This window comes from Leuciscus leuciscus (assembly GCF_965113295.1).
Source record: "Leuciscus leuciscus genome assembly, chromosome: 11".
Classification (NCBI taxonomy): Eukaryota; Metazoa; Chordata; class Actinopteri; order Cypriniformes; family Leuciscidae; genus Leuciscus; species Leuciscus leuciscus.
In genome coordinates this window covers 19,453,554-19,469,454 of record NC_138735.1, presented here as the reverse complement: position 1 = coordinate 19,469,454, position 15,901 = coordinate 19,453,554, and the positions used below count along the sequence as shown (strand labels likewise).

The 15,901-nt window shown below is 38.5% G+C and overlaps 1 protein-coding gene across 1 annotated transcript in view; it reads right to left on the bottom strand.

Annotated features, from left to right (window-relative positions):
* Window positions 1–1,697: 1,697 nt before the first annotated feature.
* slco5a1 (solute carrier organic anion transporter family member 5A1) overlaps window positions 1,698–15,901 on the bottom strand; it is a 45,529-nt gene continuing 31,325 nt past the window's right edge. Inside the window, exons 6-10 of the mRNA XM_082183896.1 lie at window positions 8,789–8,987; window positions 6,998–7,157; window positions 5,717–5,958; window positions 5,341–5,405; window positions 1,698–5,075 (exon numbers count right to left, since the gene is read on the bottom strand). Coding sequence (XP_082040022.1) covers window positions 4,630–5,075; window positions 5,341–5,405; window positions 5,717–5,958; window positions 6,998–7,157; window positions 8,789–8,987 — 1,112 coding nt within the window. The 3' untranslated portion in view covers window positions 1,698–4,629. The remainder of the gene's footprint in view (window positions 5,076–5,340; window positions 5,406–5,716; window positions 5,959–6,997; window positions 7,158–8,788; window positions 8,988–15,901) is intronic.

Genomic DNA, 15,901 nt, shown 5'->3' with positions numbered 1-15,901 from the left:
GGCAAAAACTGCACAAAAATCTGAGAGGAAGTTCAAAATGGCTGACTTCCTGTTGTGTTTAGGGCTATGCTCCAAGAGACTTTTTTGTAGGTATTAGGTGATTACATGTATGTACCGAATTTCGTGCACGTACGTGGAACGTTGCGGGAGGCGCACTCCGTTGAACTTTTATAGGTGGCGCTATCGAGCCATTTTGCCCCGTCCAATTCTGAAACCTATATCAGATGTAAATTTTCGCCAGTTCTGACGCGTGTGCAAAGTTTTGTGAGTTTTCGAGCATGTTTAGGCCCTCAAAAATGCAATTAAATGCGGAGAAGAATAATAATAATAAACAGAGCAATTCCAAGAGGGTCCTCACACCATCGGTGCTCGGGCCCTAAATAACTGTATGTGTACAATAAAAATATATATTTGCTTACCTGTCTATTAAAACAAATGCGAGGCTAGCGTTACATTATATGACTACGCTCTTATTCCTGCATATAAATAAGAGCATAAATTAATTATTTGCATGAAAATACAATAACTTTTTGTGCATTTTGACAGGGCAAGTAAAAATCTGAACTGGTCTGACTGGGCCAATAGAACAAATTGAGCTCTGATATATATTGAATTTGAAGGCCACAGGTGAATGTGACATCTAATATAATGGGTTTATGTGAAGACTGTTTTAAGGTCACTTAAATGAAAAGTTATATTATTTGAAGCCTAATAAATGTTAAATTCGATAGCTTTAAATTATACGGTAATGCTGGCTGAATGGATATAATTAATGGCTGAAATTGAGAGAAAATCAATTTCATATAAAGACATCAGTTAGCTGTACTATTATCGTTGATACTGACCGTGACGTGTAGCCAAGTATGGTGTCCCATGGTGTATGGTGCATTTTACCCATCCAAGTGCACACACTCTCTCACACACACACACACACACACACCCAGAGCAGTGGGAAGTAATTTTTTCTGTGGTGCACGGGGAGCGATTGGGGGCTGGATGTCTTGCTCCGATATGGCACCTTAGTTATGGATAATGTGAGTGGAAGAGAGATCTGTTCATTCACTTCCCCACTTACACGGTACTGAGACTCTAACGCGCGATCTTCGCGTTATAAGTCCAAGTAAGGTGCGATTAATCACAGAAAAATGTGTGATATGAGTGATAATACATATGTATGTATGCGTGTGTGTATGTATGTATGTGGCACCCCCCCTCCCCGTTATCATTTACCCTCAAGTTGTTGAACACAATCTTTTTATGTTGAACACAAGATATTTTGAAGAATGTTGGTAATCAAACAATTGACGGTAGCCACTGACTTCCATAGAAGGAAAAAAAAACGATGAAAGTCAGTGGCTACCGTCAACTGTGTGGTTACCAATTTTTTTTTTTTTTATGTTCAACAGGAAAGAAACTTGTACAGGTTTAGAACAACATGAGGGTGAGGAAATAATGAATTTTTATTTTGGGGTGAACTATACCTTTAACTCTTTTCACGCTCGTCTTTTTCTAACTCTTGATATTTCTCAGCTTTATAAAGGAGTGTTAAGTCTGTGGTCGTAGGGTGAACTGTACTGTAGGTGGCGCCACTGTCTACTGGAAGACAAAGCCTAGTTTATCAAGAAAAACGCATTTCCTTATACATTCTGTGTACTTCCTTATACATGACAGACAGACAGACAGATAGATATTGCCACTTCTCTTAAAATCTTTTATTTCAATAAATACATGTCAAAATATTGAAGAAAGACAGAATTAAAGTAACTGTCTAGAAGATGAAGAGTTCACATGTGGGAGTTCAGATCATCTGTGTCCATGAGTATGGAGATAGACAAACACAGCTGGCCTTTACACTGATCTGAAATCAGCCCTGCAGAGACACCAACACATTCAATATTGGTGATTACACAGCAGAAAATAATTACAGGATACTAAGGGAGTCCTGCAATGTAGTAAAAATGTAGTATTTTTTTATTTTATACTTTATCTCATTCATCGATATTTTAGGCTGTCATGGAGCCACTACATGACCAACTTACACATTACAAGGTTGCAGTCGGTTTATTTGTAGAATTACTTATTTCATGTTTATTGATTTTGAGCAGCTCACATTGTAGCTTAAACTTATGGCGAGCTCCTGATTATTTTAAAGCGCTCAGACTTTCTCTCACCACTGTACACCTACTTCACTAACATAAAAAAGCAAGCCATTTCAAATTCAAATAATAGCAGGGCTTGATTTAACCATCTTAGTCTTAAATGTCACATTCTAACACTGAAGTCAGCATCTGAAATACAATTTATGAAAAACTGACAATAAACATTCTAGAGGTCTCGGAAAAGCATGTACTCGTAGTAATGTGTTTCTGAGATTGTGATCATAATGCAGAACAGCTTACAAAATCATTTTAAAGTGGAAATTTGTGAAAGGATGGAATTAATACAGCATAGTCTAAATTTTTCTGAGTTTTTGTTGTTTGCATGCTAAGCATTGTTTAACTACCATGTTAGTCCCTCATAAATCAGAACTGAACCCAATAATACCTAGCCTATGTAAATCATTGCACATGGCTAAATAATTCATGACTTCTGTACTGTATTGATCTAAATGCTATATATTTCTAATGAAATGCCAAACTAGCATTATAAACCCATCACAGAATACTGAAATCTGAGGTTTGCATATTATTAGGCAGATGTTGAATTGTGTATAGAGTTGGTGCATAAGAATATAGTGCTTGAGGACCACGCTTCAGCCGGAGCACATGCTCATGTCAGTCGGCAGCTCCCGAACCAAAGCTGAGAATCCATTCGGATTCTGCTATGGCTTTATGAATGCTATCGCTAAAACTGCTCAGACATGCTTAGGTACTTGAACGCAGCAGCGGCATGAGCGGTCGACGGAGTCTTTCTCATTTGAATCTGAATTTGACTCGCTTTGTTCACACAAATTCGGTTTTGGTTTCAAATCGAAACTTTAGGAATGACACGTTTGATTTGTAGTCAATGTTTGGTGTATCTACATAATGATGTCAACACGATGCCAAGAAAGTCTCCTACTGAGTGCAAAGGGCCGTTCACACCAAGGATGACAACTGTAGCTCTAATACTGAAAAATTTTGATAAGCATTTTAATTCCACACCACAATGATAATGAGACAGATCACTTTCAGAATGCTTTTTTTTTTTTTTTTTTATACATAATTGCAGCTCACGCTTAGTAAAAACAACAACAGATTATCATCCGTTGGTGTGAATGCTAATACAGTTACTGTTATCTTTATAGTTGTTGTTCTTGGAGTGTACAGGCTTTAAGAGTGGAAAGACGACAAATAAAACCTAAAAAAAATGTCTGTCATGACATTTACGCTTAAACCACTGACTTGTTCACTAATTCACTACATAGTGAATGTCACACAGTTCGCTACACACTCTTAAAAATGAAGGTTCCAAAAGGGGGGTTTCCACAGCAATACCATAGAACCACCATTTTGGGTTTCCCAAAAGAACCTTTCAGCGAACAGTTCTTCAAAGCCCAATTTTTTATTTCTTTGTGGGAAGAGAGAACCTTTAGTTCAATGAAAATTTTCTATGGATTTTAAAGACTAATTTCCATTGAACTAAAGGTTCTTTTAGATTATTCTAAGAGAGCAAAAACATTCGATTTGTCATTCCATGTCTGATCTTACCGTTCAGACTGTGGAAAACAAATCAAACTAGTTTTCAAACTAGATGTGAATGTGGTTTAGATGGGGTTTGTAAACATCAGATCTCGTGTGTTTTTTGCTGTTCACACTACAAAAAAACTAAATATTCAAATACGGATTCACCAAAAAAATCCATCAAATTGGTCTAAACAAAGCCTGATATTGGACCACTGAACAACATGTCTGCTAAATCATGCTAACATCTGATCCCACAGTATGCGTCAAAACACATATCGCCATTAAGAGTCAATCACTGAACAGACAATGATTATGAGATGAAGAATGAGAAGACGATGTTTCAGTCCTTCTCCAAATGCATTTTAGCAGTCCACTCAGTGCTCTGCCTGTTATCCAGCAGACCTCACTGCTGACAGGGCAATTTGAGGCACTGAATTCGCATACAGCGCTGTGTGATCAGTCTGGAGGAGGCTGAATGTTCCAGTACAGCTCCTTATTGATGATAACCAACCCCTCCAAACTAGCCAGAAGGGAGTTAACACCATTGCGATGTGAATTTGTCAAAGATTTGTTTCCGAAAGACCATATGCGATGTTCTGCTGTTGGGAATGATGATAATACGCTGCCTGCAGGCTTTAATGCTATACGGTGTTGCATAGAACAGATTTCTATTTGTGCTTGTGGTACGTCTTTGATATAATCATCTTGTCATCCAAGATTGGAGACACAGAAATGTCCTCCCTCTTCCCCATTTAGCACCATGAGATGTCTTCCATACGCTTCTACAGCAAATACTCTATGATTTTTACGTGATGTGCATCTGCTGTGACATTGAGATCGGTGAGCGCAGCAAGCCCCTGAAAGCCGCGCGGGAGGAAAAACAGGCGTACGTTGGCCCTGCCTTTTGCAGGAGGAGGACACCTGACAGGAAGGCACATGGAGGCAGATGTCGCGGCACACGTCCTCAAATGTGATTAATTTCCTGCATTGAGCGGGCGGGTGGGGTTATTGCTTTGAGGCTGTTTCCGGGACAGCTCTGGCTGCAGTGTCCGCGGTTAAGAGCGGGCTGCTCAGGGGGTTCGGGACGGGGTGTGAAAACGGGGCAGGAGCGGGTGCGAGCGTGGCTCTTGTGGCCGCCCGCGTGACAGATGAGCTCACTGACGGTGCCCAGAGGAGGCAGATGCTGCTGCCAGCGCTTCAGCCGATCTTCTTTGTATTTAATGGAGTACCAGGTGAGGAAGATGAACACGAAGCCCACAAACTTGAGGCTGGCAGCCAGGCCGAAGTAGACGAAGCGGAAGGAAGTGACGTCGTACTCCCAGCAAGAGCCGTGAACGCCGCAGTCCTGCTGCCAGAGCATACAGGTGGTGTCGATCACCGCCCCAAAGTAGATGGGTGTGGGAATGTAGGCTGCAGACATGGAAGAAGAGGGGAGTTTAAATGAAATGAAATAGGTTTTTCACTTAAGCTTTCAATTTTATGCTGTTTTTTTCCCTTCATCTTAACTAATTGAAATGTATAATGCTTAGTACTGAGCTGTAATTTAAGAAAGTTTAGACTAGGAGGTGCTATATGAGCAGCTCTGCTGCAGGGATAAACAAGGCTGATGGATTTCATGACAAAGTTAATATTGAAATCTTTGCATTCCTTGAAAAAAATAATAATTTTGACTTACCCAGAGTTCTTAGCAGCACAAACTGCATTCCTAAAGCAAACGGTCTTTCTTGCTCTTCTACTGACCTGCAACAGAAAAAGATTTTATTCTGTCATGTACTATTAATTGCATAGTGTTATATTCAAATCCCTTATGTATATATTACTATCGTATTAACTAAATTATGCATAATTACATTCCTAAATCTATAGAAAGTACATGTAGTTGATATTTCAAAATATTACTTTTTATTGTATTATGATCAAATAAAAGCCTTGATGAGCATAAGAGTCTTCTTTCTCAGACAGTTGAATAATATATATTTAAAACATATCAAAAAGTGCCCAAATGATTTCTATTTCTTTAGTAACTATATACAATAGTTACTGTTTCCTACCTGAGAGTGACGATAATGGCGGAGGGCTGTGCACAAGCTGTGATGAGCGTAACGATGAAGAGGAAGATGAGGAAGGGGATGAGCGTGTTGCATGTGCGATCACACTTCCCTGACACAGCGAACCCGTTCTCGTTCAGGTAGGTCTTCACTATGACCAGCTGCAGCTGGTTGCCCTGGCCGCTGGTGGGAGGGGTGATGACCTGTCTGCTCTGCACGCATGCACAGTCCGTGTAGTTTCTGATCTACATTAAAAAAAAAACACACGAGATTTAACTAACCACATCATCATCATCTTTGTTGATCCTGGAACAACATTCCAATCAACTAATCAGATTTGAGGGACAAGTTTAGAGTTTGTCAAGTTTGGACTTGCAACCAGGATAAGGTGCTTCTACATCAGTGTTATTCACCAATCATTTCCCTCTGATTTTAGGGTTATGGGTATGGATAGGACAACATTTTCAGACAGAAATGTTGATCCATGAACTTGTCTTATTTGGTAAAATAATGGTGACCACGACATTACCACGGATATTAATTTATGAGATTACTTAAGGAAAACAATGTCAAACACCTTCATTTCACTCTTTTAAAAATATAATAATAACAACAATTTAAAATTCAAACATTGAATCTGCGATTTAAAAGTTTTTTTATGCATTAAAATAACAAATGCTGACACCAACTAGCTTTCAAATCTGTTTTCTTTTTTTTTTTAATAATGTTTTTTATATTTTAATTTAAAAGATTTTTTTTAATGTACATTACAACGCTATATTTTGTATTATATTACCTTTGTTGATAAACTAGTTGAGGGTGTTTCTAATACAGCGGCTGTCGGAGTGACGTCTTTCTCTCTTCTGACTGCCGTTATCAATCTCTCTATTTTTAGAAAACACTATTATGAAGTTTTTTTTTTTGCTATTTGAGAAAACGGGAACACACACAAAAATATTTAATGTAGTCTCTCATTCACCACTATAGAAGTTAAGCCAACTATGATGACTTTTCGCTTCTGAGAAACCCGGAAATGTGAAAAGGGTCCATAAAAGGGAAGCTGTATCAATGATCCAGATCAAGAGGCAAGGATAATGAGATAAGATATTTACATGTTTATAGAAATAGCTGCAATGGAAGACTACAGAACATCTGTACAGACTGAACTAGAATAGATGATTAAGATTTATTATCAATGTTTGTGGTTTTAAATCTTGACCTAAAAAGGTTTGTGCTGTCCTTAAAATACAGACCCCCTCCAGAAAGACATGAAGTCTGGCTCACCCCAGTGCTGTCATTGCCAACCGTGCTGCATCCCGCCAGACAGGGGTTGAAATATGTGATGCCATCGGAGCCACAAACAGGAGCATACTCGTTGATCCGACAGCCACAGTTCACATTACAGCCTCCCGTCAGGTTTCTATGGGTCAGAGTCAGTGTCGGCCTGAAGAAAAACAAGCAGAGGACGGACAGAGCTGTTAGTTTGGGAATAAAATGCATAATAGTAGCTGCTGTAGGCAATGTTTGGAATAACGTATAACACAACACAACACCTTGTGTTCTGAGAAATCACACTTGTCTCTGTGACAACCCTAGGCATTGTATTCATGCATAAGCCAATGATAGAATGTATAAACTATGCGTGTGTGTGTGTGTGTGTGTGTGTGTGTGTGTATATATATATAAAGAAGAGAGTGAGAAGGCAAGAGACAGACAGTTAAATAAATAGAGATACTGTATAAACAGTTATTTTAATGCTGTGGGAATTGTCAGGCAAATTCAAACAGCTCTTTCCCACATTAAACACAGCAACAGCTTTGGTTGACTTTACATTATCCTCACAGATCTACAGCAGAATGAGGGGATGAATCATGGCATAACACAGCCAGCAGGATGGACGGAATGGAATCCAGTCTTTAAACACTAAATGAGACGGACCTCTCTGCGACAAAACTAGACACCATAATAGTCAGCTCTCATCCGTACAGGATTTAAAGGGATAACATGGTGCTTTTGTTTGTCATTTTAAAGCTTGGCAGCTCAGATCCTCTTTCATTTATATTAAATGGATAAGTATGGCCAGTTCTTCTACATTTTGTGTTCCATAGAAGAAAGAAAGTCATACGGGTTTAAAATGACATTGACATAGACATGAGTTATGTTGGAAAATGATTCCTTTAAGCTTCAGTTAACGGAGGCAGTTTTCTCGTCAAGGTCACCTGAGCTGAAGTAGCTGTGCTTAATAAATGAATAAATAATAAATAAGCACTTCTGAATGTGCATGTGTGTCTCCTTTAACCATAGGAAATACTGTCACTTTAAGAAAGGCTAACCTTGAGAAGATCAGCGAAAAGAAACACAAAGTGTTTGGACGGATGTGGAATGTGAGTGTTGACTGAGCACAAATGCTTTGTATTTCTACACCTGTGTCTCACAGAAGAGCTCTATCTGTGGAAAAAGCCTCACACTTCAGTGCCATGTGTTCCTCAAACACGCTGTCTCGCTAGTCAGGGCCGTGCAAACCCACTGCAGACTTCAGCCCTAGAAACCAACTCGTGTCACTCAATAGAGCCTTGTCAGGTGGACGAAAGGAAATAGACAATGGACCTCATAGAGCAGGAATGTCAAACACACGGCTCATGGACAGAGTACAGTCTGTGAGGAAGCCCAAAAAAAGTAAGAAATTGAAATGAGAATTTTTTCATATATCGTTTTCTTAGTTAAAAAAATAATAATATTTGCTTTCAGATGGATTATTAAAAATTAGTTATAGTTTCTTCAAATAAATAAAACATAAAATGTGACAGTCAGATTTTTAGGAGGTAAAAAGTTGTGTATGATTTGTTGGCTGAAAAAATGTGAAAAAAAAGTCTTTACAGGCCATACGTTTAGACATATGTAAGGGCACTGAAATGTGCAATGATGCAAGAAACTGCCCTTGCACCTGCTGTTCAGCATATGCCTCTTACATCGTATTTTAATGTTTGTAAAACCCCAATATAATTGAAACCACAAAACATAAATAGGATACCCATATCCATGCAGTATACCTCAAACCCCTGTGCATTCACTTACCCTGTGGTATAAGGGATATTGATGCCACCCAGGTTTATGCTCTCACAGCCCACGATGAAGAGGGTGGAGAAGCACAGAAGAGAAACCCCACTGCAGATCATGGCCAGCTTGGCCGACTCGCGAGCTCCAAGCTTAAGTTTCTTTATGATGTAGCCGCCCAGTACAATGCCCACGCCTGCACTGGGCACAATAATGACCCCTGAAAGAAAAAGAAGAGAGATCAGTCGTAATGCTTGTCCAGAAAGCCACATATCACAATAAATATCACACTTGAATGAACACATTAATATGTCCATGTTTATCAGAACAGAAGTCTTAAAGGCACAGTACACATATACACATATATACACACACACACATATATACATATATACATATACACACACACATATACATACTGTATATTTAGTAATAATATTTTAAAATGTAATTTATTCCGGTGATGGCAAAGAAAGCTGAATTTTCAACATCATTACACCAGTCACATGATCCTTCAGAACTCATTCTAATATGCAGATTTGGTGCTCAAGATTTTTTTTTAAATTTCTTATCAATGTTGAAAACAGTTGTGCTGCTGCTTTTTTGTGTAAACCATGACATTTTTTTTAATATAATTTTTTTCTAACATTATTACAGTCTTTACTGTCACTTATGACGCCAAACTTTTGAACAGTAGTGTGTATATATCATATTTGGGGTGGAATAAACATTGTCTATCATTATAAATGGAGAAGACAAAAAAAAAATCTTCATAAGTAGAGAAGCAAAATGTGACAATCCAACTCAAAAGGAATGTGAACATTTCTATTGGTGGAAGTTGACACAAAGACCTGAAGGAATGTGAACATCCTGAGCAGGGTTCACAGGACCATCATGAAAAAGAACAAAAATGCTCAATACTACTATCATGTGGCTGTACATTTTAGACTGAAGACTGAAGCAGAAAAAAAACCTAGCAAAAAAAGATTGAGTGACTAAGAACCAAAGATAGACATCACAGGCTGGCAGAATAACAGTGAGGCAGAGCAGCTTCCATCAGCGTGGCACACGTGCTGGCATCACAGCTTGGGATTTGAAAGTCAAAGCTGACTGCTGGCAGTCTGAGGTCACTGTGTAAATCCATTGGGTGGGCAAGGCAAGCACATGCCTGCTTTCAGCACGGTCAAGAGCGAGCTCCTCATAAAAGCACTTATATAATGGCAAAAGGAAGTGTATTTGATCATGTTCATGCTGAAAGAATGAAAATTAACATCTTTTTTATTACATATTATATTACAGAAGCTAAAAATGGTCAAATTAAAATATGTTGATTTCAGTTAGTAAGTTAACAGCTTAGCTTAAGCTTAGTAAAGCGCTACCTGAAAAGTACAACATAATTAAATATTAGCTATTTATATATTCCGGTTTAAAGTCGGCGTGAAACGGGTTTTCAAACAACAAAACAATATAGGCCGGGACTTGATTTTGTCCATCGTGCATTGATTGGATCGATGGATCATTGTGGTCTGCTCTTGGTCGATCTCATGTGAGTGACAGGTTGACCAGCCCTCGCTCCAGTAAACATCACAAAATAAAATAGATGTCACTGCATGAGGAGGGGAAGTTAGTTTGATTAAAGAATGCACAGCTACTTTTGAAAGGTTTTCAATGAATACATTTCCCAGATGGTGTAGATGCGACATCAGGTGCTATCTGGATGGTGCTAACCAGATAAACTTTGACCTCAAAGCTAAACCAGCGGGGCTTTACCTGATCAGCCAACTTCATCAGGAAGTACACCGGCTAACCAGCATAAACAAGCATGAAAACCCATGCCACTCAGCTTCAAGCTGATTAGACCTAACTTCATTACACTCCAACATGTTCGTACACCCACACATGGATAAACACACATACCCTTCCAACCTGACAAGGTGGTAAAAACACCCATTCACGAGACAACCACGGCTGTGTGAAGCCAATACAACGTTCCTTTGGGCTATATTTAGCCAGGAGTGCGTCAGGAACACCTCCCTATCATGAGAGAAGAAGAAACGAGCACTATTCACACAAACCCTCGAGCAGGGAAAGTTTGAGAGGATGTCCTGGGAGACTGCGTGCACAGCTGGCATAGAGCTGCGTGTGTATGTTGAGGAGGAGGGGAACGTGGGGCATGCACAACAATTCCTGTAGGCCACAAGCTGGAGCAAAGCAGGGTGTTAATGACCACAGCCTACTGACAGATCCCTCTTGCACGCACACACACACACTCTCTCTCACACATCGCTGTCATTAGTGCCGTCTGAGGTCATGTGGACTTGAAGACACAGGCTGTCCGACATCACCCCCATACTCTTACATAGGGCACTATTTGAGGGGACAGCCATTTGTAGTGGTGTCCGAAACCACAGTGGATCGAGTGCACTCAATCAATCCCACAATGCACCGCAATAACGAGTGTACAAACAATATATGCTCAACGGCTAGAAAATACCATAATGCACTATAAGAGTCACATGCCGAATTAATTCCTACATGTGACCAGAAGATGGCGTTTGCAGCTGAACCATTCATCCATCCATTTTCTAAACAGCTGGTCTTAATGTGGCTACATAATAAATTACTTTTCAATTGATCATAAAATTGTTTATCAATGTTTATACAGAGTTTTACATGACAATCAAAGATACTATATTGTTCAATCTTCGATGAAAATGATTGGACTGAAAGACTATCCTAGTATTCAGACTCTGTATGAGCAATGCACATTAAATGAGGCAAAAAGGATTTTAAGCGACCCATCTCATGTACTCTACCGCTTTTGTCTTGAAGAAGGTACAGAACTCTCCGTTATAAACGGAATAGGTTCAAAAACTCTTTTGTACCGGCATCAATTAGACTGTTGAACATGAATTAGTGAAGTCTATTTATTTTTATGAATATTTTGTGTCAATTTTTAATGCATCAGGTTTTGGCGAAATGCTGTCTATGTCCATTACTATCAGGGACAATAAAGTATATTTCATGACAGAGTTCAAGAAAAATCATTTCATTACTAATGGAGCTTCCAGTAGTTAAGTTTCAAATGATTATTAAACAGCAAGCACAAACTATGCAAAAGCAGCAGCCTTTCCGGAACACTCAGTTTCAAAGTCGCTCACTCATTTTTATTCACTCCCTCAAGTGAACTATATTAGTGGAGTAATGTAAGGAATAGTGAATGAGGGTATAGGGGGCGATTTCGGACAGAGCCACAAGAGATGCAAGATAATGAAAAATATATATTTTTTTTTACATCAAGCCACTGTTTTAGAGTTAATTTCAATAACGAATACTTTAACAAAAAAAGTTCTTTGACAACCTTTTTTCAATATCTAACGACGAAACGATGACAAGGCGACACCAATGTCATTAATGATAACGGTGACTATTTCAACATGCAATATCGTTGACAAAAACAAAAACAAAAAAAGAGAGGCTAAAATGTACTTTAATAAAACAAAAACTCTGTCTTTGTTGAAAAATAGGAGACAAAATATTCCAGACTGTTTTAAACAAGCCTCTACAAGCCTTCATGCTTGGGGTTGCCAGATGTCAAGAGTTTAAATCCCCTAATCAGAACTTTTCTCTTAAAAAAGGATACATTTTTCTGCCTGGTGTTTTACTCTCTCTAAACCATGGAAGATACGTCGATGATCTGAGACACCGATAAACAAGTAAGCTACCGTTTAGCGATCTCCACTGAAATAATTTGCTCAAATTAAAGTGTTATACAGAACTGTGTTCCTTCACAAGCCGCTTGTGCTGTCTGCTGTGACTAAATTTGCAACCAAACCTTCTGTGATGAACGGCAATAAATCCAAAAATGGATCTTGACTATTGTTTGCGATTGTGGTTGCTGAATAAATGCACTTACATACACTCACACTGCAATTATAATTGAGCAAAATAAAAGTGATTATCAATTTAACAGTTTTCACTGACTAAGAGTATGTTTACACGTCAACGATATACTAAAAACAGAAACGTTTTCCGTAACGTTTTCCGTACAGACGACAAAGTTGTCAAAAAAAAACGCTGTGTTATGCATGCAAGGCCAGTAGATGGCAATGCCACTTTGAAAATAAACACTACTCGCCAAAATATGCATGCGCATGCGCATTTTTAAAGGTGTTGTGCAAACAGCCCCTAAAACTAGACTAAAATGCCCTGACATATGTCGACTAAAACTTGACTAAACAAAACCAGGAGAAGGTTGACTAAATATGCTAAAAATTAAAAAGAGTACATTAAAAAATAGACGAAATTAACACTACACTGTTTGATATTGAAGGAGTTTTAAGTGATTGTGAAAACACAGGCTCATTTTCTAGTTGGTCGCGTAAATTTGCCAAGTTGACCAACAGAAAACTGCTTGATTTGAAAGTGAATTCTGTGAGACCAATGCTTCACACATATCTGTGCTATTGACAATAAACAGCGGACCTTTTTTGCTAGTGAAATTTAACTGCAATTCCACTAATGTGTTTGCACCTTTATGGACAATTAAATAAATGTTAATCATAGGATTATAGGAGATCTAGGAACAGTTGAATCATTCTATGATTTATAGCACCTTAAATTCCTGTAATTAATTTGTAGGAAAGATGGAGAGTAAATGTAATTCTGATGCTCCCTGGCCTCAGTTTTCTGTTTTATAGTACACCATCTGTCTTCTGTCCGTCTCTAGTTTCTGCAGCTGCAGTCTTTTAGGGTGACGGGAATCTTGGCAGCCATAACTGAGGAAACAGCATAAAACGACAAACTGCTTGCATCCAGGGCTGGACTGGGACAAAAAATCGGCCCGGGCATTTTGGCCCAGACTGGCCCACTATATGATCATCTTTGCACGCCCTTAATTATATGCATACCAACTCCTATTCCTTAAAACCACTAATGCCATGTCATGAGTGAGTATAGGAACGAGTGAAAATTTGACATTTATTAATTAATACAGTTGAACTATACTCCACAGTGATGAATCCTAAAACAAGCTATAAGCTGCAATGGCATAGCAATACCAGTGTTTCTCACAGGATTTTTGGTAAAACTGTGGTGGGTGGACCTTGGTTCTTCTAGGGAGGTCCGGGGGCATGCCCCCACGTGAGAAAATTTTGTGCATTTTAATGTTAAATTCATCAATCTGGTGCACTTTGAGAGTTCAAAATTAAAATCTCCAACCCATATTCAGTGTGCAAATTAAACGAAAAATTCAAACCTCTTTTAGTTACAGTGTCTATTTACATTACACCTACTACATAATAATAGTTATAATATTAATCCAATGACAGTAATAGCCATATTTTGTAAAACAAATGCACTAAAAAATAAAGGAAACTTTCATAATTAGTTTTGGACCAATTTCTATACTTGAAAGAGATAAGCACATGATCTTTTATTTTGACGCAAACTGCATCAAGCTTTTATTTTGGCGGAAAACATGGTTTACAAACGCCTCTCATTAAATTTCTAGTGAATTGCGGTAATCGTCTTTATATACTGTCTATGTAATCGTCAACTATGCAATGTGGAAATAATCTGTAACTGGGTTATGGGTTCCTACACTCGATCATGACATAGCTTAAGTGTTTTGAAAGTAGTTCTGCTTACCGCAGGCTCTACACTTTCTCATCTCTCTCCTGATCCTCCTCACTATCATCATCATCACAGGAGCTGATGAAGGGCAGAAAACATATATTTTGACACATTTTACAGTGTCTGCTTTAAGGGCCTGGTTCAATTTTTTCACGCTATTTCTCTGCACAATCCTTGCGTTTCTTCTCCATCTCGCAGACTACTTTGACAGATACAACTGAAACTGCTGCACGCGCGCTCACTAGTTTAAAGTTGTGATTGGGCCAGCCCAGTGTCAATCAAGAAAAGAACCAATGGGCCGCTGATCTACGTGTTTCATGGGCTGGTCTGTCAGAAAAAAATAAAATAACACTGACTTTTTTTGACCACTGCATTACACCGGCACAAACCCAGCGCCGCCAATTAAGCAAAACAAAACAAAACGAATGGGCCGCCGATGTACAAATTTTATGGGCCGTTAAAAAAAATAAAAAATAGAAAAATAATAAAAATGATGTATGAGTATGAGATGTATCGGCCCAAAAAGCACGTCGGCCCACCGGGCAAATGCCCGGTATGCCCGATGGCCAGTCCAGCCCTGCTTGCATCTATTGATGTGTAAAACATCCAGGCCTTTGTGAAAGCTCTGACTTCAGCAGGCATATCAATCTGCTGTTACTATAGCACGGGTTTAAATCAGAGAACATGTTGTACTTTCTTCTGTTTGAAGGAGAGATCTTATCCACGAGGGACTGTTGGGATGTCATACACTTCTACCCAGTTTATCAGAGGTTAAGGCCTGACAGCTCTAGCCAACAAGTTGTTTTCCTGTTATAATCTAAGAACACACAAGCATAGTTAAGAGTCAACATAGCGAGCATACCATTAATTCGTTTCTCTCCCTGTATCCTGGCAACAAGCTTAGGGGCCACAATAATGACTCAAAATCAGAATTCTGCTAGTTTATATACAGACACTCAGGGAGATGTTAATAGGGTTCCTAAGGCAAGGATCATTATTATTATTGCTCATATTTGAACAAAGCCATCATTATTATTATTCATATTTGAACAAAAGCTTAACTAATAATGAAAATTCTGTCATGAGTCATGACAACTCTCAGAGTGTTTGTCTGACAATGTTGATATGTATGGTTTTAGTGGAATAGATCTGCTACGCTGCTGTTGTTAATTGTTGCTGCAAAGCAAGTATGGGACTTGCTACTGCCAATACACACACACGACAACAAAATATTAGTAACTGATTATGTTGTAATCAATGTATGCTTTTTCCTGATAGATTTTTGTTTTTCTATGCATTTTTTTTTTCATAGTAAAATTAAACCTGTAGCTGAAGTTTCCCTTTTTTGCCAATAATTTTGTCAGATAAATACCTTAACCAAGTTTAATGTTGTGTTGTTCTCATATTTAAAATATTAAAACATTTAAAATATTGTAATATTTCGATGGTTTAATCAAACATGTAAGGTCATTAAAAACAAATACCCAAACCAATTCCCTC